This window comes from Haemorhous mexicanus, chromosome 36 (genome assembly GCF_027477595.1).
Source record: "Haemorhous mexicanus isolate bHaeMex1 chromosome 36, bHaeMex1.pri, whole genome shotgun sequence".
Taxonomy (NCBI): Eukaryota; Metazoa; Chordata; class Aves; order Passeriformes; family Fringillidae; genus Haemorhous; species Haemorhous mexicanus.
Window position 1 is genome coordinate 862,987 of NC_082376.1, and position 24,945 is coordinate 887,931.

The window sequence follows — 24,945 nt, forward strand, 5'->3', positions numbered from 1 at the left end:
CCCAAAATCCCCCCCGGGCACCCCAAAATCCCCCCCGGGCACCCCAAAATCCCCCAGGAGACCCCAAACCCCACAAAAACCCCATTAAACCCCCAAACCCACCCTGAGCTCTGGGCCCTGACCCACATCGAGCAGGGCTGGACCTACGGGCCTGTGAGTGGGGCACCCCAAAATCCCCCCTGGGCACCCCAAAATCCCCCAGGAAACCCCAAACCCCATAAAAACCCAATTAAACCCCCAAACCCACCCTGAGCTCTGGGCCATGCATCGAGCAGGGCTGGACCTACGGGCCTGTGAGTGGGGCACCCCAAAATCCCCCCTGGGAGCCCCAAAATCCCCCAGGAAACCCCAAACCCCACAAAAACCCCATTAAACCCCCAAACCCACCCTGAGCTCTGGGCCATGCATCGAGCAGGGCTGGACCTACGGGCCTGTGAGTGGGGCACCCCAAAATCCCACAGGAAACCCCAACATCCCCCCTGGGCACCCCAAAATCCCCCAGGAAACCCCAAACCCACAAAAACCCCACAAAAACCCCATAAAACCCCCAAACCCACCCTGAGCTCTGGGCCCTGACCCGCATCGAGCAGGGCTGGACCTACGGGCCTGTGAGTGGGGCACCCCAAAATCCCACAGGAAACCCCAAAATCCCCCCTGGGCACCCCAAAATCCCCCAGGAAACCCCAAACCCCATAAAAACCCCATAAAACCCCCAAAATCACCCTGAGCTCTGGGCCATGCATCGAGCAGGGCTGGACCTATGGGCCTGTGAGTGGGGCACCCCAAAATCCCCCAGGAAACCCCAAAATCCCCCCCGGGCACCCCAAAATCCCCCCGGAAACCCCAAAATCCCCCCTGGGCACCCCAAAATCCCCCCCGGGCACCCCAAAATCGCCCATTTGGTGTCCTTGGAGGGGTCCCCAAATGGAGGTCCCTTTTTGGGGCTCCCTAAATTGGGGTTGCCCCTTTTTGGGATCCCTTTTTTGGGGTTCCCACGGTGTGTGTCCTTCTGGAGGCGATCCCATGGGGGGCCTTTGGGATTTCTTCCTTTTGGGTCCGTTTTTGGGGAGTCCCTGGCTGGACTGGGGGGGTCCCAGTGGCCAGGAGGTGTTTTTGGGGTGCCCCAGGTCCGGGATGACGTGCAGCGCCTGCACCCCTGTTTGCTGAGCTTCCACAGCCTCCCCGAGCCCGAGCGCGGCTACAACCTCCAGATGTCGGGGGAGACCCTCAAGTAAGGGGGGGCACCGGGAATTTGGGGGTGCCCCCCTCTTTGGGGGACCCCCCTGGGAGAGGGGAAGTGGGTTTGGGGAGGAATCACCCCAAAATGCTGTGGGTTTGGGGGTCCTCTCTGAGCCTGGGGGTGGTGGGGGTGGTTGTGTCAGCTCAGACTGGGGGGGCTTGGGGGGTTTTGGGGCTCAGATGGTTTTGGGGTCACTCCTTACATCAGACTGGGGGGATTTTGGGGGGTTTTGGGGCTCAGATGGTTTTGGGGTCACCCCTCACCTCAGACTGGGGGGATTTGGGGGAGTTTGGGGTTCAGATGGTTTGGGGGTCACCCCTCAGCTCAGACTGGGGGGATTTGGGGGAGTTTGGGGTTCAGATGGTTTTGGGGTCACCCCTCAGCTCAGACTGGGGGGGCTTGGGGGGATTTGGGGTTCAGATGGTTTTGGGGTCACCCCTCAGCTCAGACTGGGGGGTTTGGGGGGATTTTGGGGTTCAGATGGTTTTGGGGTCACCCCTCAGCTCAGACTGGGGGGCCTTGGGGGGGTTTTGGGGTTCAGATGGTTTGGGGGTCACCCCTCAACTCAGACTGGGGGGGCTTGGGGGGGTTTTGGGGTCACCCCTCACCCCAGACTGGGGGGACATGGGTGGGGTTTTGGGGCTCCCCCACTTTGGGGTGTGTCCCCAAAACAGTTGGGGGTTTTGGGGTCCCCCCTCATTCTGAGCCCCCTGGAGTTGGGGGTGCTGGATTTGGGGGTAGGGGGGCTTTGAGGAGGGGGTCAGAGGTTTGGGGGTGCTGATTTTTGGGGTGTCCCCAGGACGCTGCTGGCCCTGGGCTGCCACGTGGGGATGGCGGACGAGAAGGCCGAGGAGAACCTGAAGAAGATCAAACTGCCCAAAACGTGGGTTTGGGGGGGCTGGGGGGGTCCCAGTTTGGGGGGGGGTCCCAGTTTGGGGTCCCAGTTTGGGGTCCTTCAAAGAAAGTCCCAGTTTGGGGGTGTCCCAGTTTGGGGGTGTCCCAGTTTGGGGGTGTCCCAGTTTGGGGTGTCCCCCAGTTTAGGGGTCCTGGAGGAGTTTCTGGGGGGTCCTTAGAGGGGTCCCCATGGGTTGGGGGCGTCCCTCAGATGTGTCCCCCCCATTCCTATCATGTCCAACAGGTGAAGGTTGGGTTGGGATGTCCCAGTTGGGTTTGGGATTTCCCAGTTTGGAGACCATTGAGGAGCTTTGATGGGTTCTCTGTGGGTTGGGGGTCCCGGGATGCCCTGTGGGGTCCCCGTGGGTGCCCTGTGGGGGTCCCACAGGTGTGTCCCCCCTGCCCAGGTACACCATGTCCAACAGGTGAAGGTTGGGTTTGGGATGTCCCAGTTGGATTGGGATGTCCCAGTTGGGTTGGGATGTCCCAGTTTGGAGACCATTGAGGAGGTTTGGGGTCCCCATGGGTGGGGGCAGTTCTGAGGGTCCTGGGGTGCCCTGTGGGGGTCCTGTCATGGTCCCACAGGTGTGTCCCCCCTGCCCAGGTACACCATGTCCAATGGGTGAAGGTTGGGTTGGGATGTCCCAGTTGGGTTTGGGATGTCCCAGTTGGGTTGGGATGTCCCAGTTTGGAGACCATTGAGGAGCTTTGATGGGTTCTCTGTGGGTTGGGGGTCCCGGGGTGCCCCGTGGGTGCCCCGTGGGGGTCCCACAGGTGTGTCCCCCCCGCCCAGGTACACCATGTCCAATGGGTGAAGGTTGGGGTTGGGATGTCCCAGTTGGGTTTGGGATGTCCCAGTTGGGTTGGGATGTCCCAGTTTGGTGACCATTGAGGAGGTTTGGGGTCCCCATGGGTGGGGGCAGTTCTGAGGGTCCTGGGGTGCCCCGTGGGTGCCCTGTGGGGGTCCCACAGGTGTGTCCCCCCTGCCCAGGTACACCATGTCCAATGGGTGAAGGTTGGGTTTGGGATGTCCCAGTTGGGTTGGGATGTCCCAGTTTGGAGACCATTGAGGAGCTTTGATGGGTTCTCTGTGGGCTGGGGGTCCCGGGGTGCCCCGTGGGGGTCCCGTGGGGGTCCCACAGGTGTGTCCCCCCCTGCCCAGGTACACCATGTCCAATGGGTGAAGGTTGGGGTTGGGATTTCCCAGTTGGGTTGGGATGTCCCAGTTTGGAGACCACTGAGGAGCTTTGATGGGTTCTCTGTGGGCTGGGGGTCCCGGGGTGCCCCGTGGGTGCCCCGTGGGGGTCCCACAGGTGTGTCCCCCCTGCCCAGGTACACCATGTCCAACGGGTACAAGCCGGCGCCGCTGGACCTGTCGCACGTGCGGCTGACGCCGGCCCAGCTGACCCTGGTCGATCGCCTGGCCGAGAACGGCCACAACGTCTGGGCTCGGGACAGGGTGCAGCAGGGCTGGACCTACAGCACCACCCAGGTGGGGACCCTGGGGACCCTGGGGACCTCACCGAGGGACCCCCACCCACCCCTGGCCTCCCCAAAACCCCCCTTGTGCCCTGGGTCCCCATGGCTGTGTCCTCGTGTCCCCTCGCCCCTGGGCTGGGGACAGGGTGCAGCAGGGCTGGACCTACAGCACCACCCAGGTGGGGACCCTGGGGACCCTCTGGGGACCTTGGGGACCTCACCCAGGGACCCCCGCCCACCCCTGACAGCCCCAAAACCCCCCTTGTCCCCTGTGTCCCCATGGCCGTGTCCTCGTGTCCCCACACCCCTGGGCTCGGGACAGGGTGCAGCAGGGCTGGACCTACAGCACCACCCAGGTGGGGACCTTGGGGACCTTGGGGACCCCACCCAGGGACCCCCACCCACCCCTGGCCTCCCCAAAACCCCCCTTGTCCCCGTGGTGTCACCATGGCCGTGTCCTCGTGTCCCCACACCCCTGGGCTCGGGACAGGGTGCAGCAGGGCTGGACCTACAGCACCACCCAGGTGGGGACCCTGGGGACCCTGGGGACCTCACCGAGGGACCCCCACCCACCCCTGGCCTCCCCAAAACCCCCCTTGTCCCCTGTGTCCCCATGGCCGTGTCCTCGTGTCCCCTCGCCCCTGGGCTCGGGACAGGGTGCAGCAGGGCTGGACCTACAGCACCACCCAGGTGGGGACCCTGGGGACCCTGGGGACCTCACCGAGGGACCCCCACCCACCCCTGACTGCCCCAAAACCCCCCTTGTCCCCTGTGTCCCCATGGCTGTGTCCTCGTGTCCCCTCACCCCTGGGCTCGGGACAGGGTGCAGCAGGGCTGGACCTACAGCACCACCCAGGTGGGGACCCTGGGGACCTTGGGGACCTTGGGGACCTCACCGAGGGACCCCCGCCCACCCCTGACAGCCCCAAAACCCCCCTTGTCCCCTGTGTCCCCATGGCCGTGTCCTCGTGTCCCCACACCCCAGCCCTGTGTCCCCGTGTCCCCATGGCTGTGTCCCCATGTCCCCACACCCCAGCCCTGTGTCCCCGTGTCCCCACACTCCAGCCCTGTGTCCCCATGGCTGTGTCCCTGTGTCCCCATGGCTGTGTCCCCGTGTCCCCATGGCCGTGTCCCCATGTCCCCAGGACATCAAGAACAAGCGGAACCCACGGCTGGTCCCCTACAACCTGCTGGACGAGGGGACAAAGGCCACCAACCGCGAGAGCCTGTGCCAGGCCGTGCGGACCCTGCTGGGCTACGGCTACAACATCGAGCCCCCCGACCAGGAGACGCGTGAGTGGGGGGCCGGGGACCCTCTGGGGACATCTGGGGACATTTGGGAGCTGCTGGTACCGTCTGGGTGCCGTTTCTGGGGTCTCTGTGTCCCTTTTTGGGGTGCTGACCCCTCTGTCCCCCCCAGCCTCGCAGGGTGTCCCCTCGAGGGGTCCCGGCGCCCCCCGGGCTGCGGCTGTTGGTGCTGTTTGGGCACCGGTTTTGGGGTTCCATGTTCTGGTTTTGGGGTTCCATGTCCTGTTTTTGGGGTTCAATGTCCCTGTTTGGGGGTTCCACATCCCATTTTTGGGGTTCTATGTCCCGTTTTGGGGTTCCATGTTCTGGTTTTGGGGTTCCATGTCCCGTTTTGGGCTTCAATGTCCTGTTTTGGGGTTCCACATCCCATGTTTTTGGGGTTCCATGTCCCATTTTTGGGGTTCCATGTCCCATTTTTGGGGTTCCATGTCCCGTTTTGGGGTTCCATGTCCTGTTTTTGGGGTTCAATGTCCCGTTTTGGGGTTCCACATCCCATTTTTGGGGTTCCATGTCTCGTTTTAGGGTTCTTTGTCCCATTTCTGGGGGTCTCAGGTTGCTGGTTTTGGGGTGCTGACCCCCCCTGTCCCCCCCAGCCTCGCAGGATGTCCCCCCGAGGGGTCCCCGCGCCCCCCGGCCGCGGCTGTTCTGCGCCGAGCGGGGCTCTCTGTGTCCCATTTTTGGGGTTCCATGTCCCGGTTTTGGGGCTCTCTGTGTCCCATTTCTGGGGGTCTCTGTGTCCCATTCCTGGGGCTCTCCGGGTGCCGTTTTTGGGGTGCTGACCCCCCTGTCCCCCCCAGCCTCGCAGGATGTCCCCCTGAGGGGTCCCCGCGCCCCCCGGCCGCGGCTGTTCCGCGCCGAGCGGGGCTCTCTGTGTCCCATTTCTGGGGGTCTCTGGGTGCTGTTTTTGGGGTGCTGACCCCCCTGTCCCCCCAGCCTCGCAGGATGTCCCCCCGAGGGGTCCCCACGTCCCCCTGCCGCGGCTGTTCCGCGCGGAGCGGGGCTCTCTGGGTCCCATTCCTGGGGTTCCATATCCCGGTTTTGGGGGTCTCTGGGTGCCGTTTTTGGGGTGCTGACCCCCCTGTCCCCCCCAGCCTCGCAGGATGTCCCCCCGAGAGGTCCCTGCGCCCCCCGGCCGCGGTTGTTCCGCGCCGAGCGGGGCTCTCTGGGTGCCATTCCTGGGGTTCCATATCCCATTTCTGGGGCTCTCTGTGTCCCATTTTTGGGGGTCTCTGGGTGCTGTTTTTGGGGTGCTGACCCCCCCTGTCCCCCCCAGCCTCGCAGGATGTCCCCCCGAGGGGTCCCCGCGCCCCCCGGCCGCGGCTGTTCCGCGCCGAGCGGGGCTCTCTGGGTCCCATTCCTGGGGCCCTCTGGGTGCCATTCCTGGGGTTCCATGTCCCATTTTTGGGGTGCTGACCCCCCTGTCCCCCCAGCCTCGCAGGATGTCCCCCCGAGAGGTCCCCGTGCCCCCCAGCCGCGGCTGTTCCGCGCTGAGCGGGGCTCTCTGGGTGCCATTCCTGGGGCTCTCTGGGTCCCATTCCTGGGGGTCTCATGTTGCAGTTTTTGGGGTTCTGTGTCCCATTCCTGGGGCTCTCTGGGTGCCGTTTTTGGGGTGCTGACCCCCCTGTCCCCCCCAGCCTCGCAGGATGTCCCCCCGAGGGGTCCCCGCGCCCCCCGGCCGCGGCTGTTCCGCGCCGAGCGGGGCTCGGCCGTGCGCAGCGGCCGCTGGTACTTCGAGTTCCAGGCGGTGACGGCCGGCGAGATGCGCGTGGGCTGGGCCCGGCCCGGGCTGCGCCCCGACACCGAGCTGGGCGCCGACGACATGGCCTTCGTCTTCAACGGGCACCGGGTGAGCCTGGGGACCTGGGGGACAGCCAGGGACCTGGGGGGACACTCAGGGATACGTGGGGACAGCCATGGACATGGAGGGACACTCAGGGACATGGGGGGACACTCAGGGATACGTGGGGACAGCCAGGGACATGGAGGGACACTCAGGGACATGGGGGGACACTCAGGGACATGGGGGGACACTCAGGGATACGTGGGGACACACAGAACCTACTTGGGACACACGGGGACATGGGGGACACTCAGGGACATGGGGGGACACTCAGGGACATGGCGGGACACTCAGGGACACGTGGGGACAGCCATGGACATGGAGGGACACTCAGGGATACGTGGGGACAGCCGGGGACATGGAGGGACACACAGGGACGTGGGGGACACTCAGGGAAATGGAGGGACACTCAGGGACATGGGGACAGCCATGGACATGGAGGGACACTCAGGGATACGTGCAGACACACAGAACCTACTTGGGACACATGGGGACATGGGGGACACCCAGAGCCTGTTTGGGACACACAGGGACACCCAGGGACACACAGGGACATTCAGGGACACACAGGGACATGGAGGGACACCCAGAGCCTGTTTGGGACACACGGGGACATGGGGAGATGTGTAGGGACACTCAGGAACACACCTGAGTCTCCTTCTTTGACCTCCCTGTGACCCCTGTGACCCCCCTGGTGTCCCTGCTGTCACCTCTGTGACCCCTGTGACCCCCCTGGTGTCCCTGCTGTCACCTCTGTGACTCCTGTGACCCCCCTGGTGTCCCTGGTGTCCCCAGGCCCAGCGGTGGCACGTGGGGGGCGAGTCCTTCGGGCGCCCCTGGCAGGCTGGGGACGTGGTGGCTCCCTGTGACCCCTGTGACCCCTGTGACCCCCGTGGTGTCCCTGTGACCCCTGTGACCCCTCTGTGACCCCCTGGTGTCCCCAGGCCCAGCAGTGGCACGTGGGGGGCGAGTCCTTCGGGCGCCCCTGGCAGGCTGGGGACGTGGTGGCTCCCTGTGACCCCTGTGACCCCTGTGACCCCTCTGTGACCCCCTGGTGTCCCTGGTGTCCCCAGGCCCAGCGGTGGCACGTGGGGGGCGAGTCCTTCGGGCGCCCCTGGCAGGCTGGGGACGTGGTGGCTCCCTGTGACCCCTGTGACCCCTGTGTCCCCTCTGTGACCCCTGTGACCCCCCTGGTGTCCCTGGTGTCCCCAGGCCCAGCGGTGGCACGTGGGGGGTGAGTCCTTCGGGCGCCCCTGGCAGGCTGGGGACGTGGTGGCTCCCTGTGACCCCTGTGACCCCTGTGACCCCCGTGGTGTCCCTGTGACCCCTGTGACCCCTCTGTGACCCCCTGGTGTCCCTGGTGTCCCCAGGCCCAGCGGTGGCACGTGGGGGGCGAGTCCTTCGGGCGCCCCTGGCAGGCTGGGGACGTGGTGGCTCCCTGTGACCTCTGTGACCCCCCTGGTGTCCCTGTGACCCCTGTGACCCCTCTGTGACCCCCTGGTGTCCCTGTGACCCCAGGCCCAGCGGTGGCACGTGGGGGACGAGTCCTTGGACACCCCTGGCAGGCTGGGGACGTAGTGGCTCCCTGTGACCCCTGTGACCCCTGTGACCCCCCTGGTGTCCCTGGTGTCCCCAGGCCCAGCGGTGGCACGTGGGGGGCGAGTCCTTCGGGCGCCCCTGGCAGGCTGGGGACGTGGTGGCTCCCTGTGACCCCTGTGACCCCCCTGGTGTCCCTGTGACCCCTGTGACCCCTCTGTGACCCCCGTGACCCCCTGGTGTCCCCAGGCCCAGCGGTGGCACGTGGGGGGCGAGTCCTTCGGGCGCCCCTGGCAGGCTGGGGACGTGGTGGCTCCCTGTGACCCCTCTGTGACCCCCCTGGTGTCCCTGTGACCCCTCTGTGACCCCCCTGGTGTCCCTGGTGTCCCCAGGCCCAGCGGTGGCACGTGGGGGGCGAGTCCTTTGGGCGCCCCTGGCAGGCTGGGGACGTGGTGGCTCCCTGTGACCCCTGTGACCCCCCTGGTATCCCTGTGACCCCTGTGACCCCCTGGTGTCCCCAGGCCCAGCGGTGGCACGTGGGGGGCGAGTCCTTCGGGCGCCCCTGGCAGGCTGGGGACGTGGTGGGTCCCTGTGACCCCTGTGACCCCCCTGGTGTCCCTGTGACCCCTGTGTGACCCCTGTGACCCCCCTGGTGTCCCTGTGACCCCTCTGTGACCCCCCTGGTGTCCCTGGTGTCCCCAGGCCCAGTGGTGGCACGTGGGGGGCGAGTCCTTCGGGCGCCCCTGGCAGGCTGGGGACGTGGTGGCTCCCTGTGACCCCTGTGACCCCCCTGGTGTCCCTGTGACCCCTGTGACCTCTCTGTGACCCCCTGGTGTCCCTGGTGTCCCCAGGCCCAGCGGTGGCACGTGGGGGGCGAGTCCTTCGGGCGCCCCTGGCAGGCTGGGGACGTGGTGGCTCCCTGTGACCTCTGTGACCCCCTGGTGTCCCTGTGACCCCTGTGACCCCTCTGTGACCCCCTGGTGTCCCTGGTGTCCCCAGGCCCAGCGGTGGCACGTGGGGGGCGAGTCCTTCGGGCGCCCCTGGCAGGCTGGGGACGTGGTGGCTCCCTGTGACCTCTGTGACCCCCTGGTGTCCCTGTGACCCCTGTGACCCCTCTGTGACCCCCTGGTGTCCCTGGTGTCCCCAGGCCCAGCGGTGGCACGTGGGGGGCGAGTCCTTCGGGCGCCCCTGGCAGGCTGGGGACGTGGTGGGCTGCCTCATCGACCTGGGCGAGTGCCACATGAGCTTCACCCTCAACGGGGAGGTGCTGATCGGGGACGGCGGCTCCGAGGTGGCCTTCAGGGACTTCGAGGTGGCCGACGGTGAGGGGGGGTCCCCCGGGCTTGGTGACACCCCCCCGGTGTCACCTGCAGCTGGGGGAGGATGGGGGGGTTGAAGCTGGGGTGGGAGAAGAGGGGAGGGTAGGTCTGGGGGTGAGGCTGGGGGCTTCAGAGATGGGGCTGGGGGCTCAGGGGTGCGTCTGGGGGCTCAGGGGTGGGTCTGGGGGCTTCAGAGATGGGTCTGGGGGCTCAGGGGTGGGTCTGGGGGCTCTGGGGTGGGTCTGGGGGCTTCAGAGATGGGTCTGGGGACTCTGGGATGGGTCTGGGGGCAGCAGGGGTGGGTCAAGAGGCTCCAGGGATGGGTCTGGGGGATCCAAGAATGGGTCTGGGGGCACCAAGGATGAGTCTGGGGGCTCAGGGGTGGGTCTGGGGTCTCTAGGATGGGTAGGGGTCCCAGTGCTGACCCTCCCTGTGCCCCCCAGGCTTTGTCCCCGTGTGCAGCCTGGGGCTGGGCCAGGAGGGTCACCTGAACCTGGGCCAGGACGTGGGGCTGGGGGCTCTGGGGTGGGTCTGGGGGCTCTGGGGTGGGTCTGGGGTCCCAGTGCTGACCCCCCCCTGCGTCCCCCAGGCTTTGTCCCCGTGTGCAGCCTGGGGCTGGGCCAGGAGGGTCACCTGAACCTGGGCCAGGACGTGGGGCTGGGGGCTCTGGGATGGGTCTGGGGTCTCTGGGGTGGGTCTGGTGTCTCTGGGATGGGTCTGGGGGCTCAGGGATGGGTAGGGGTCCCAGTGCTGACCCCCCCTGTGCCCCCCAGGCTTTGTCCCCGTGTGCAGCCTGGGGCTGGGCCAGGAGGGTCACCTGAACCTGGGCCAGGACGTGGGCACGCTGCGCTACTTCGGCATCTGCGGCCTGCAGGAGGGCTACGAGCCCTTTGCCATCAACATGAAACGGCCCATCGCCCTCTGGTTCAGCCACAGCCTGCCCCAGTTCATCCCAGTGCCCCCCGAGCACCCCCAGCTCGAGGTGAGGGGTGGGCAGGGGTCTCTGGGGGGGTTTGGGGTCCCCATCGCCCTCTGGTTCAGCCACAGCCTGCCCCAGTTCATCCCAGTGCCCCCCGAGCACCCCCAGCTCGAGGTGAGGGGGGTTTGGGGGGTCTTTGGGGTCCCCATCGCCCTCTGGTTCAGCCACAGCCTGCCCCAGTTCATCCCAGTGCCCCCCGAGCACCCCCAGCTCGAGGTGAGGGGTGGGCAGGGGTCTCTGGGGGGGGTTTGGGGTCCCCATCGCCCTCTGGTTCAGCCACAGCCTGCCCCAGTTCATCCCAGTGCCCCCTGACCACCCCCAGCTCGAGGTGAGGGGTGGGCAGGGGTCTCTGGGGGGGTTTGGGGTCCCCATCGCCCTCTGGTTCAGCCACAGCCTGCCCCAGTTCATCCCAGTGCCCCCCGAGCACCCCCAGCTCGAGGTGAGGGGTGGGCAGGGGTCTCTGGGGGGGGTTTGGGGTCCCCATCGCCCTCTGGTTCAGCCACAGCCTGCCCCAGTTCATCCCAGTGCCCCCCGAGCACCCCCAGCTCGAGGTGAGGGGTGGGCAGGGGTCTCTGGGGGGGTTTGGGGTCCCCTGGTTCAGCCACAGCCTGCCCCAGTTCATCCCAGTGCCCCCCGAGCACCCCCAGCTCGAGGTGAGGGGTGGGCAGGGGTCTCTGGGGGGTCTTTGGGGTCCCCATCGCCCTCTGGTTCAGCCACAGCCTGCCCCAGTTCATCCCAGTGCCCCCCGAGCACCCCCAGCTCGAGGTGAGGGGTGGGCAGGGGTCTCTGGGGGGGTTTGGGGTCCCCTGGTTCAGCCACAGCCTGCCCCAGTTCATCCCAGTGCCCCCTGACCACCCCCAGCTCGAGGTGAGGGGTGGGCAGGGGTCTCTGGGGGGGTTTGGGGTCCCCTGGTTCAGCCACAGCCTGCCCCAGTTCATCCCAGTGCCCCCCGAGCACCCCCAGCTCGAGGTGAGGGGTGGGCAGGGGTCTCTGGGGGGGGTTTGGGGTCCCCATCGCCCTCTGGTTCAGCCACAGCCTGCCCCAGTTCATCCCAGTGCCCCCCGAGCACCCCCAGCTCGAGGTGAGGGGTGGGCAGGGGTCTCTGGGGGGGTTTGGGGTCCCCATCGCCCTCTGGTTCAGCCACAGCCTGCCCCAGTTCATCCCAGTGCCCCCCGAGCACCCCCAGCTCGAGGTGAGGGGTGGGCAGGGGTCTCTGGGGGGGTTTGGGGTCCCCTGGTTCACCCACAGCCTGCCCCAGTTCATCCCAGTGCCCCCCGAGCACCCCCAGCTCGAGGTGAGGGGTGGGCAGGGGTCTCTGGGGGGGGTTTGGGGTCCCCATCGCCCTCTGGTTCAGCCACAGCCTGCCCCAGTTCATCCCAGTGCCCCCCGAGCACCCCCAGCTCGAGGTGAGGGGGGTTTGGGGGGTCTTTGGGGTCCCCATCGCCCTCTGGTTCAGCCACAGCCTGCCCCAGTTCATCCCAGTGCCCCCCGAGCACCCCCAGCTCGAGGTGAGGGGTGGGCGGGGGTCTCTGGGGGGGGTTTGGGGTCCCCTGGTTCAGCCACAGCCTGCCCCAGTTCATCCCAGTGCCCCCCGAGCACCCCCAGCTCGAGGTGAGGGGTGGGCAGGGGTCTCTGGGGGGGGTTTGGGGTCCCCTGGTTCAGCCACAGCCTGCCCCAGTTCATCCCAGTGCCCCCTGACCACCCCCAGCTCGAGGTGAGGGGTGGGCGGGGGTCTCTGGGGGGGGGTTGGGGTGTCAAGGGAGTCCCTGAAAGTCCCCAAGTGTCCCCAAAATGGGGTGACACCCATCCCCAAGGGGTTCCCCATGCCTGAGTGTCCCCAAAACGGGGAGAAATGTCCCCAAAACTGGGAGAAGTGTCCCCAAAACTGGGTGAAGTGCCCCCAAAACCGGGTCCCACCCATCCCTGGGGGGTCCCTGTCCCTGAGTGTCCCCAAAACGGGGTGAAGTGTCCCCAAAACGAGGTGAAGAGTCCCCAAAATGAGGTGAAATGTCCCTAAAACAGGGTGAAGTGTCCCCAAAACAAGGTGAAGTGCCCCCAAAATGAGGTGAAATGTCCCCAAAATGAGGTGAAGTGTCCCTAAAACAGCGTGAAATGTTCCCAAAAGGGTGTGAAGTGTCCCCAAAATGAGGTGAGGTGTCCCTAAAACAGGGTGAAATGTCCCCAAAATGAGGTGAAGTGTCCCCAAAATGAGGTGAAGTGCCCCCAAAATGAGGTGAAATGTCCCCAAAATGAGGTGAAGTGTCCCTAAAACAGCGTGAAATGTCCCCAAAAGGGTGTGAAGTGTCCCCAAAATGAGGTGAGGTGTCCCTAAAACAGGGTGAAATGTCCCCAAAATGAGGTGAAGTGTCCCCAAAATGAGGTGAAGTGCCCCCAAAATGAGGTGAAATGTCCCCAAAATGAGGTGAAGTGTCCCTAAAACAGCGTGAAATGTCCCCAAAAGGGTGTGAAGTGTCCCCAAAACAGGGTGAAGTGTCCCCAAAACGAGGTGAAGAGTCCCCAAAATGAGGTGAAATGTCCCCAAAATGAGGTGAAGTGTCCCCAGAACAGGGTGAAATGTCCCCAAAAGGGTGTGAAGTGTCCCCAAAATGAGGTGAAATGTCCCTAAAACAGCGTGAAATGTCCCCAAAAGGGTGTGAAGTGTCCCCAGAATGAGGTGAAGTGTCCCCAAAAAGAGGTGAAATGTCCCTAAAACAGGGTGAAATGTCCCCAAAATGAGGTGAAGTGTCCCCAGAACAGGATGAAGTGCCCCCAAAATGAGATGAAGTGTCCCCAAAATGAGGTGAAATGTCCCCAGAACCGGGTGAAGTGCCCCCAAAACCGAGTCCCACCATCCCCGGGGTACCCCCTCCCCGTCCCCGCGGTGCCACCCCGCGGTGCCACCCCCGGTGTCCCCGCAGGTGACCCGCCTGGACGGCACCGTGGACACCCCGCCGTGCCTGCGGCTGTCGCACCGCAGCTCCGGGACCCCCGCGGCGCCCCCCGAGCTGCTGTTCCTGCGCCTCAGCCTCCCGGTGCAGTTCCACCCCACGTTCCGCTGCACCCCCGGCACCACGCCCCTGCCCCAGGCGCCCCCCCCGGAGCCCCCCGAGGATGTCACCGCCGAGCCCCTGTCCGAGTTCGAGCGGCTGCGGCGCTCGGCCGGGCCCCGCAGCGCCGAGGGCGACGAGGGCACCGAGAAGGGAGCGGCGGGCGCGGCCCCCGGTGCTGCCTCCGCCCCCCGGGAGCCGCCCCGCGGGGAGAACGAGAAGGACGCGACCACCGAGAAGAGCAAGACCAGGAGGGGGTGGGTGGGGGTACCGGAAGGGGGGGGTCCCCAAAATTCCTGAGGGGTAGCAAAAGGGGGTGGGTGGGGTGGGGGGCACCGAAAGGGGGTGGCAGCCATGGCTGGGGGGTCCCCAGTATTCCTGAGGGTCCCCAAAAGGGGCTGGGGGCCATGGCTGGGGGGTCCCCAATATTCCTAAGGGTCCCCAAAAGGGGGTGGGTGGGGTGGGGGGCACCGAAAGGGGGTGGCAGCCATGGCTGGGGGGTCCCCAATATCCCTGAAGGTCCCCAAAAGGGGGTGGGTGGGATGGGGGGCACCGAAAGGGGGTGGTAACCATGGCTGGGGGGTCCCCAGTATTCCTGAGGGTCACCAAAAGGGGGTGGGGGGCACCGAAAGGGGGTGGTAGTCATGGCTGGGGGGTCCCCAATATCCCTGAGGGTCCCCAAAAGGGGCTGGGGGCCACCGAAAGGGGGTGGCAGCCATGGCTGGTGGTCCCCAATATCCCTGAGGGTCACCAAAAGGGGGTGGCAGCCATGGCTGGGGGGTCCCCAGTATTCCTGAGGGTCTCCAAAAGGGGGTGGGTGGGGTGGGGGGCACCAAAAGGGGGTGGCAGCCATGGCTGGGGGGTCCCCAATATCCCTGAGGGTCACCAAAAGGGGGTGACCCCCATCCCTTGGGGGGTCCCCAATAACCCTGAGGGTCCCCAAAAGGGGGTGACACCCACCCCTGGGGGGGTCCCCAATCCCTCAGGGTCCCCAAAAGGGGGTGACCCCCATCCTTTGGGGGTCCCCAATAACCCTGAGGGTCTCCAAAAGGGGGTGACCCCCACCCCTGGGGGGGTCCCCAATCCCTCAGGGTCCCCAAAAGGGGGTGACCCCCACCCCTGGGGGGGTCCCCAATCCCTCAGGGTCCCCAAAAGGGGGTGACCCCCATCCCTTGGGGGTCCCCAATAACCCTGAGGGTCCCCAAAAGGGGGTGACACCCACCCCTGGGGGGGTCCCCAATCCCTCAGGGTCCCCAAAAGGGGGTGACACCCACCCCTGGGGGGGTCCCCAATAACCCTGAGGGTCTCCAAAAGGGGGTGACACCCACCCCTGGGGGGGGGTCCCTGAGCGTCCCCAGTCTGGCAGTTGAGGGGTGTTGTTGTGGGGGTTCCCTGGGTGTTGGGGGGTTCTCTGGGGGTCCCTGAGGGTGCCCAAAGCGGGGTGACCCCCCCGGTGCCCCCCAGGTTCCTGTTCAAGGGCCGGAAGACGCCGTTCGCGCCCCCCCCCCGCGCCCCCTCCCGTGCCCCGGCTGGAGGAAGACGTGGTGCCCGACGAGCGCGACGACCCCGAGGTCATCATGAACACCACCACGGTATGGACCCCCAAAAACCCCCAAATCCCCCCAAAAAAACCTCAAAATTCCCCCAAAACCCCAAAAAAACCCCAAACCCCGAGGTCATCATGAGCACCACCACGGTATGGACCCCAAAAACCCCCAAATCCCCCCAAAACCCCCGAATCCCCCCAAAACCCCCCAAAATCCCCCAAACCCCGAGGTCATCATGAACACCACCACGGTATGGACCCCCCAAAAACCCCCAAATCCCCCCAAATCCCCCAAAAACCCCAAAATCCCCCCAAAATCCCCCAAACCCCGAGGTCATCATGAACACCACCATGGTATGGACCCCAAAAACCCCCAAAACCCCAAAATCCCCCCAAAAAAACCTCAAAATTCCCCCAAAACCCCAAAAAAACCCAAACCCCGAGGTCATCATGAACACCACCACGGTATGGACCCCAAAAACCCCCAAATCCCCCCAAAATCCCCCAAACCCCGAGGTCATCATGAACGCCACCACGGTATGGACCCCCCAAAAACCCCCGAATCCCCCCAAAACCCCCCAAAATCCCCCAAACCCCGAGGTCATCATGAACACCACCACGGTATGAGACCCCCCCCAAAACACCCTGTCCCCGTGTCCCCTGTCCCTGTGTCTGTCCCTGACGCTGTCCCCATGTCCCTGACACTGTCCCCTGTCCCCAGTACCACTGCTCAGTGCGGCTGTTTGCTGGGCAGTGCCTGGGTGGGCTGGGTCCCCTGTCCCTGTCCCTGTGTCCCCATGTCCCTGACACTGTCCCCATGTCCCTGACACTGTCCCCTGTCCCCATGTCCCTGACACTGTCCCCTGTCCCCAGTACTACTACTCGGTGCGGCTGTTTGCGGGCCAGGAGCCGGGCAGTGCCTGGGTGGGCTGGGTCACCTGTCCCTGTCCCTGTCCCTGTGTCCCTGTGTCTGTCCCTGACGCTGTCCCCATGTCCCTGTCCCTGTGGCTGTCCCCATGTCCCTGACACTGTCCCTTGTCCCCAGTACTACTACTCGGTGCGGCTGTTTGCTGGGCAGGAGCCGGGCAGTGCCTGGGTGGGCTGGGTCACCTGTCCCTGTGTCCCCTGTCCCTGTGTCTGTCCCTGACACTGTCCCCATGTCCCTGACACTGTCCCTTGTCCCCAGTACTACTACTCGGTGCGGCTGTTTGCGGGCCAGGAGCCGGGCAGTGCCTGGGTGGGCTGGGTCACCCCCCACTTCCACCAGCACGACCCCGACTTCGAGCTGGGCCGCGTGCGCAGCGTCACCGTCACCATGGGCGACGACCGCGGCAACGTGCACGACAGGTACCCCGGGGGGACCCCAAGGGACCCCAAAAGGGACCCCCAAGGGACCCCAAAAGGGTCCTTTAAACAGGATCCCTAAATGGGACCCCAAATGGGATCCCAAAGAGACCCCAAAGAGACCCCAAACAGGATCCCAAAGGGACCCCAAAGAGACCTCAAAAAGATCCCAAATGGGATCCCAAAGGGACCCCAAAGAGACCTCAAATGGGATCCCAAAGAGACCCCAAATGGAATCCCAAAGAGACCCCAAATGGAATCCCAAAGGGACCCCAAAGAGACCCCAAATGGAATCCCAAAGAGACCCCAAATGGAATCCCAAAGGGACCCCAAAGAGACCCCAAATGGAATCCCAAAGAGACCCCAAAGAGACCCCAAATGGGATCCCAAAGGGACCCCAAAGGGGACCCTGAACAGGACCCCAAAGGGGCTCCAAATGGGACCCCTAAATGGGATTCCAAAGAAATCCTAAATGGGACCCCAAATGGGACCCCAAGCAGGGCAACTGCCCCATGGTCTGGGGGGGTTTTGAGGGTCTCACCCCCCCTTTTTTCCCTCTCCAGCATTAAGCACACCAGGTGCCCCATGGTCTGGTGTTAAATAGGGGAGGGGTCCGTGGTCTGGGGGTGTTTTGGGGGGGTTTTTTTTTGGGGGTCTCACCCCCTTTTTCCCCACCAGCATCAAGCGCAGGCACTGCCCCATGGTCTGGGGGTATTTTGGGGATCTCAGCCCCTTTTTCCCCCCCAGCATCAAGAGCAGGCACTGCCCCATGGTCTGGTGTTAAATAGGGGAGGGGTCCGTGGTCTGGGGGTATTTTGGGGGTCTCACCCCCTTTTTCCCCCCCAGCATCAAGAGCAGGCACTGCTCCATGGTCTGGGGGTGTTTTGGGGGGGTTTTGAGGGTCTCAGCCCCCTTTTTCCCCCCCAGCATCAAGAGCAGGCACTGCCCCATGGTCTGGGGGTATTTTGGGGATCTCAGCCCCTTTTTCCCCCCCAGCATCAAGAGCAGGCACTGCCCCATGGTCTGGTGTTAAATAGGGGAGGGGTCCATGGTCTGGGGGTATTTTGGGGGTCTCAGCCCCTTTTTCCCCACCAGCATCAAGAGCAGGCACTGCCCCATGGTCTGGGGGTATTTTGGGGGTGTTTTGGGGGTCTCAGCCCCTTTTTCCCCCCCAGCATCAAGCGCAGCAACTGCTACATGGTGTGGGGGGGGGAGTTTGCGACCCCCACCCAGCAGGCCAGGGTGTCCCACACTGACCTGGTCATCGGCTGCCTGGTGGACCTGGCCACGGGGCTCATGACCTTCACAGCCAACGGCAAAGAGATCAACACCTTCTTCCAGGTGAGCTGGACCCCTCCCCTGACCCCTCCCCAGGTGAGGTTTGGGGGTCCCAGCCCACCCTGGGGGTCTCACAGCAGCGCTGTCCCCCCCGCAGGTGGAGCCCAACACCAAACTGTTCCCGGCGGTGTTCGTGCAGCCCACCACCCAAAACGTGCTCCAGTTCGAGCTGGGCAAGCTCAAGGTGAGGACTGGGACCCCCACCAGGTGGGTGGTGGGGGATGAGACCCCCAAGACCCCCCAAAAACCCCACAAAACCCCTGAGACCACCCCTGCACTCCAAAACCCCCCAAACCCTGAGGTCATCATGAAGACCACCATAGTACAGGACCCCTGAGACCCCCACTCCAAAACCCCCCAAACCCTGAGGTCATCATGAAGACCACCATGGTCCAGGACCCCTGAGAGTCCCCAAACCCCCCCACCCACACCCCCACCCTAAACACCTGCACCCCAAAACCCCCCAAACCCTGAGGTCATCATGAAGACCACCATGGTACAGGACCCCTGAGAGTCCCCAAACCCCCCCATCCCCACCCTAAACACCTGCACCCCAAAACCCCCCAAACCCTGAGGTCATCATGAAGACCACCATGGTACAGGACCCCTGAGACCCCCACTCCAAAACCCCCCAAACCCCGAGGTCATCATGAAGACCACCATGGTACAGGACCCCTGAGAGTCCCCAAACCCCCTCACCCACACCCTAAACACCTGCACCCCAAAAACCCCCAAACCCTGAGGTCATCATGAAGACCACCATGGTACAGGACCCCTGAGACCCCCACTCCAAAACCCCCCAAACCCTGAGGTCATCATGAAGACCACCATGGTACAGGACCCCTGAGACCCCCACTCCAAAACCCCCCAAACCCTGAGGTCATCATGAAGACCACCATGGTACAGGACCCCTGAGAGTCCCCAAACCCCCCCACCCACACCCTAAACACCTGCACCCCAAAAACCCCCAAACCCCCAGGTCATCATGAAGACCACCATGGTACAGGACCCCTGAGACCCCCACTCCAAAACCCCTCAAACCCTGAGGTCATCATGAACACCACCATGGTACAGGACCCCTGAGAGTCCCCAAACCCCCTCACCCACACCCTAAACACCTGCACCCCAAAACCCCCCAAACCTTGAGGTCATCATGAAGACCACCATGGTACAGGACCCCTGAGAGTCCCCAAAACCCCCCAAACCCCCAGGTCATCGTTCTGGGGGGGTTATTAGGGGTGGAGAGGGACTGGGAGAAACTGGGAGCACTGGTGAGGTGATGAAGGAGCTGCCAGGTGGAACAAGGAGAGCTCGGGTCACAACTTTGGGGTCCTCAGGGCGACCCAAGAGGAGCTGGGTGCTGGGGGTCTCCGGGGGTCCCCCTGACGCCCCCGTGTCACCCCCCAGAACATCATGCCCATCTCGGCGGCCATGTTCAGCAGCGAGAGGCAGAACCCGGCCCCGCAGTGCCCGCCCAGGCTGGTGATCCAGCACCTGACCCCGGTCACCTGGAGCCGCATGCCCACCGAGTACCTGGCCGTGGAGAGCGCCCGGCTGGGCGAGCGCCAGGGCTGGGCTGTGGAGTGCTCCGAGCCCCTGCAGATGATGGCCCTGCACATCCCCGAGGAGGACAGGTGGGGACCTCTGGGGACGCCCAGGACACGTCCAGGGCACGCCCAGCCTCGTGGGGTTCTGTCCCGTGGGGTCCCAGCCCCAGGAGAGCTTGGGGTCCCCATCCCGAGGGTCTCATCCCCAGGAAAGCTTGGGATCCATCCCCAGGAGACCTTGAGGTCTCACCCCAAAAGTGTCATCCTCAGGAGACCTTGGGGTCCCCATGCCGGGGGTCTCATCCCCAGGAGACCTTGTGCTCCCATCCCCGGGGTCCCACCCTGTGTCCCCCTCCCCTGATCCCTATTTCCCTGTGCCCCCAGGGGTCCCACCCCATATCCCCCCATTCCCTGTCCCCCCAGGGGTCCCACCCCATATCCCCCCATTCCCTGTGCCCCCAGGGGTCCCACCCCATATCCCCCCAATCCCTGTCCCCCCAGGGGTCCCACCCCATATCCCCCCATTCCCTGTCCCCCCAGGGGTCCCACCCCATATCCCCCAATTCCCTGTGCCCCCAGATATCCCACCCCATATCCCCCCATTCCCTGTGCCCCCAGGGGTCCCACCCCATATCCCCCCATTCCCTGTCCCCCCAGGGGTCCCACCCCATATCCCCCCAGTCCCTGTGCCCCCAGGGGTCCCACCCCACGTGCCCCCCACCCCGACCCCCATTTCCCCCCAGGTGCATCGACATCCTGGAGCTGTGGGAGCGCGAGGACCTGCTGCAGTTCCAGTGCCACACGCTGCGCCTCTACTGCGCCGTGTGCGCGCTGGGCAACAACCGCGTGGCGCACGCGCTCTGCAGCCACGTGGACCAGGCCCAGCTGCTCTTCGCCATCGAGACCCCCGAGCTGCCGGGACCCCTGCGGGCCGGCTACTACGACCTGCTGCTGGCCATGCACCTGGACGCGGCGCAGCGCGCCCGCTCCTCCATGAGCGCCGAGTTCATCGTGCCCATCACCGAGGCCACGCGCGCCATCGCGCTCTTCCCCGACGGCGGCCGCTGCCCGGGACCCCCGGGCGTAGGGCCCAGCGCCTGCCTGAGACCCCAGCCCCATTTCTCGGAGCCCTGCTTCATCCGGGCGGGGGGGCGGCGGCGGGCGGGCGCCGCTCAGCCCGGCCATCCCGCTGGACGAGCTGGGAGCCAAGGCCATGCGCATGCTGGCCGAGGCGGTGGCCGGAGGGGGTCCCCACGCCCGGGACCCCGTGGGGGGCAGCGTGGAGTTCCAGTTGGTGCCCGTGCTCAAACTGGTGTCGGCGCTGCTGGCCGTGGGAGCGCTGGGGGACGGCGACGTGCGGCGCGTGCTGCGCATGATCGAGCCCCGCGTCTTCGGCGAGGGACGGCGGGAGGAAGGGGAGGAAGAGGAGGAGGAGGAGGAGGAGGAGGAGGTGAAGGCCATCGAGGCTGGCGAGGAGGAGGAGGAGGAGGAGGATGAGGAGGCGAGGAGGAAAAAGGCCGTGGAGGCTGGAGAGCTGGAGGAGGAGGAGGAGGAAGAGGAGGAGGAGGTGAGGAGGAGGAAGGCCATCGAGGCTGGAGAGCTGCAGGAGGAGGAGGAGGATGAGGAGGAGGCCAGGAGGACGAAGGCCATTGAGGCTGGGGAGGTGCAGGAGGAGGAGGAGAAGGAGGAAGAGGAAGAACTGGAGGAGGGGCTGCTGCAGATGAAGCTGCCAGAGTCGGTCAAGCTGCAGGTGAGGGAGGGCACGGGGGTGGGGGGTTGTGTCCCCTCGCTGTCCCCTCTGTGTCCACCTTGTGTCCCCTCCCTGGGCTCTCCTTCCCAGTGTCCCTGTCCCCACCTCCAGTCCCCAGTGATGTCCTGGGTTCCCCATCCCCGTGGTGTCCCCTGTGTCCCCCTGTGTCCCTGATGTCTCTAACATCCTCATGTCCCTGATGTCCCCCATGTCCCCTGATGTCCCTGACATTCCCCTGTCCCCGTGTCCCCTCAGATGTGCCACCTGCTGCAGCACCTGTGTGAGCGGGAGCTGCAGCACCACGTGGAGGTCCCTGTGTCCCCAGTGCCCCTGATGTCCCCAATGTCCCTGATGCCCCCATGCCCCCAATGTCCCTGATGTCCCCCACATCCCCTGATGTCCCCAATGTCCTTGATGCCCCCAATGTCCCTGATGTCCCTCACGTCCCCTGATGTCCTCAATGTCCCTGACATCCCCATGTCCCTGATGTCCCCAATGTCCCTGATACCCCCATGTCCCCAATGCCCCCAATGTCCCTGATGCCCCCAATGTCCCCGATGCCCCCAATGTCCCCGTGTCCCCCCAGATGTGCCACCTGCTGCAGCACCTGTGCGAGCGGGAGCTGCAGCACCGCGTCGAGGCCATCGTGGCCTTCTCGGAGCGCCACGTGCAGCGGCTGCAGCGGGACCAGCGGCGCCGCTACGGGCGCCTGATGCGCGCTCTGACCATGTCGGCAGCCGAGACCGCCCGGCGCACCCGCGAGTTCCGCTCGCCCCCGCAGGAGCAGGTGGGGACAGCGCGGGGACAGAGCGGGGACAGGGTGGGGACAGCGGGGGGACAGAGCAGGGACAGAGCGGGGACAGGGTGCGGACAGAGCCGGGACAGCGCGGGGACAGAGCGGGGACTGCGTGGGGACAGCGCGGGGACAGAGCAGGGACAGGGTGGGGGCAGCGGGGGGACAGCGGGGGGACAGAGCCGGGACAGGGTGGGGACAGAGCCGGGACAGCGGGGGGGACAGAGCCGGGACTGCGTGGGGACAGCGCGGGGACAGAGCAGGGACAGGGTGGGGACAGAGCCGGGACAGCGGGGGGACACTGCATGGACAGGGTGGGGACAGAGCCGGGACAGCGCGGGGACAGAGCGGGGACTGCGTGGGGACAGAGCGGGGACAGAGCAGGGACAGGGTGGGGACAGAGCAGGGACAGCGTGTGGGCAGAGCAGGGACAGCGGGGGACACTGCAGTGACAGGGTAGGGACAGGGTGGAGACAGAGGGGGGACAGAGCGGGGACAGGGTGGGGACAGAGCGGGGACAGCAGGGGACAGAGCAGGGACAGAGTGGGGACAGGGTGGAGACAGAGGGGGGACAGTGGGGGGACAGAGCAGGGACAGATTGGATACCGAATGGGGACAGTGAGGGGACAGCAGGGGGACACTGCATGGACAGGGTGGGGACAGAGCAGGGACAGATTGGATACCGAATGGGGACAGTGAGGGGACAGAGCCAGGACAGAGTGGGGTCAGATTGGATACAGAATGGGGGCAGAGCGGGGACAGAGTGGGGACAGCGGGGGGACACTGCATGGACAGGGTGGGGACAGAGCGGGGACAGAGTGGGGACAGATTGGATACAGAATGGGAGCAGAGTGGGGACAGAGCAGGGACACTGCAGTGACAGCACAGGGACAGAGTGGGGACAGGATGGGGACTGTAGGGACGGCACAGGGACAGTGTGGGGACAGAGGGGGGGCAGAGGGGGGACACTGCAGGGATGGCATGGGGACATGGCCTTGAGTGGGAGAGCAGGGATGCCCTGCCATGTCCCTGTGTCCCCATGTCCCTCCGTGTCCTGATGTCCTACCGTGTCCCCCGTGTCCCCAGATCAACATGCTGATGCAGTACAAGGGAGGGGCTGAGGATGAGGAGTGTCCCGTGCCTGGGGACATCCGGGACGAGCTGCTGGACTTCCACAATGACCTGCTGGCCCACTGTGGTGAGGGGGGGACAGGGACACCCCCTGGGCTTGGGGACACTGCCCTGGGCTTGGGGACACCCCCCGGAGTGTGGGGACACCCCCAGGGGAGCTGGGATCTCCCCAGTGGAACTGAGACCCCCCCCCCCCCCCATTGTGGGACCCCAGAGACCCCTGGGAGCACGGGGACGCCATCCAGGGACACTGAGCCCCCCCCTTGGGGACATGGGGACACGGGGACACGGCTGTGACCCTCCCCCCGTGTCCCCCAGGCATTGAGCTGACGGAGGAGGAAGAGGAGGAGGAGGAGGAGACGTCGCTGCGGCAGCGGCTGCTGGGGCTGGTGCAGAAGGTGGTGGGGGTCCGGGGCCCCCCCAAGGAGGAGGAGACCCCCCCCGAGGAACCCCCGGTGCCCAGTGAGGAGGGGACAGGGGGGTGGGGACAGGGACACTCGGCTGTGTCCGGGACATGGCTGAGGTGGCGTCAGGGGGACGCACGATGTGTCCCCAAGGAGTTGGCCAAGGTGTCCTCAAGGTGCCAACCAAGATGTCGCCAAGACACAGCCAAATTGTCCCCAAGGTGGTGGCCAAGATGTCCCTGAGAAATTGGCCAACCTGTCCCCAAGGTGCTGGCCAAGATGTCCCCAAGGTGACAGCGCTGCAGGAGCTGATCTGGCAGACCAGGGTGCACAGGAGTCACTGTGTCCCCAGTGTCCCCGATGTCCTGTTTGTCCCCACTGTCCCCAGGCACGCTGCAGGAGCTGATCTGGCAGACCATGGTGCACTGGGCGCAGGAGTCACTGTGTCCCCAATGTCCCTGATATCCCCATGTCCCTGATATCCCCAATGTCCCCAATGTCCCCAATGTCCCCCCTGTCCCCAGGCACGCTGCAGGAGCTGATCTCGCAGACCATGGTGCACTGGGCGCAGGAGTCACTGTGTCCCCAATGTCCCCACTGTCCCCAATGTCCCCAATGTCCCCACTGTCCCTGTCCCCAGGCACGCTGCAGGAGCTGATCTCGCAGACCATGGTGCACTGGGCGCAGGAGTCACTGTGTCCCCAATGTCCCCAATGTCCCCACTGTCCCCAATGTCCCCACTGTCCCCACTGTCCCCAGGCACGCTGCAGGAGCTGATCTCGCAGACCATGGTGCACTGGGCGCAGGAGTCACTGTGTCCCCAATGTCCCCAATGTCCCCACTGTCCCCAATGTCCCCGATATCCCCACTGTCCCCAGGCACGCTGCAGGAGCTGATCTCGCAGACCATGGTGCACTGGGCGCAGGAGTCACTGTGTCCCCAATGTCCCCACTGTCCCCAATGTCCCTGATATCCCAATGTCCCCACTGTCCCCACTGTCCCCAATGTCCCCACTGTCCCCAATGTCCCCAATGTCCCCACTGTCCCTGTCCCCAGGCACGCTGCAGGAGCTGATCTCGCAGACCATGGTGCACTGGGCGCAGGAGTCACTGTGTCCCCAATGTCCCTGATATCCCCAATGTCCCCAATGTCCCCACTGTCCCCAATGTCCCCACTGTCCCCACTGTCCCCAGGCACGCTGCAGGAGCTGATCTCGCAGACCATGGTGCACTGGGCGCAGGAGTCACTGTGTCCCCAATGTCCCTGATATCCCCAATGTCCCCACTGTCCCCACTGTCCCTGTCCCCAGGCACGCTGCAGGAGCTGATCTCGCAGACCATGGTGCACTGGGCGCAGGAGTCACTGTGTCCCCAATGTCCCTGATATCCCCAATGTCCCCACTGTCCCCACTGTCCCCACTGTCCCCAGTATCCCCAATGTCCCCACTGTC

The 24,945-nt window shown here is 65.2% G+C and overlaps 1 protein-coding gene across 1 annotated transcript in view; it reads left to right on the forward strand.

Annotated features, from left to right (window-relative positions):
• The window catches only part of RYR1 (ryanodine receptor 1), a 102,151-nt gene that overhangs the window by 26,325 nt on the left and 50,881 nt on the right, over nt 1-24,945 (forward strand). Inside the window, 20 exon segments of the mRNA XM_059872542.1 lie at nt 1,128-1,231; nt 2,040-2,123; nt 3,467-3,626; nt 4,759-4,906; nt 6,556-6,767; nt 9,445-9,619; nt 10,390-10,598; nt 13,514-13,899; nt 15,107-15,136; nt 15,138-15,234; nt 16,375-16,535; nt 17,708-17,873; nt 17,968-18,054; nt 19,278-19,504; nt 20,161-20,562; nt 20,564-20,867; nt 21,024-21,167; nt 21,754-21,954; nt 23,047-23,158; nt 23,410-23,553. Of these exon segments, the coding sequence (XP_059728525.1) occupies nt 1,128-1,231; nt 2,040-2,123; nt 3,467-3,626; nt 4,759-4,906; nt 6,556-6,767; nt 9,445-9,619; nt 10,390-10,598; nt 13,514-13,899; nt 15,107-15,136; nt 15,138-15,234; nt 16,375-16,535; nt 17,708-17,873; nt 17,968-18,054; nt 19,278-19,504; nt 20,161-20,562; nt 20,564-20,867; nt 21,024-21,167; nt 21,754-21,954; nt 23,047-23,158; nt 23,410-23,553 (3,553 nt within the window).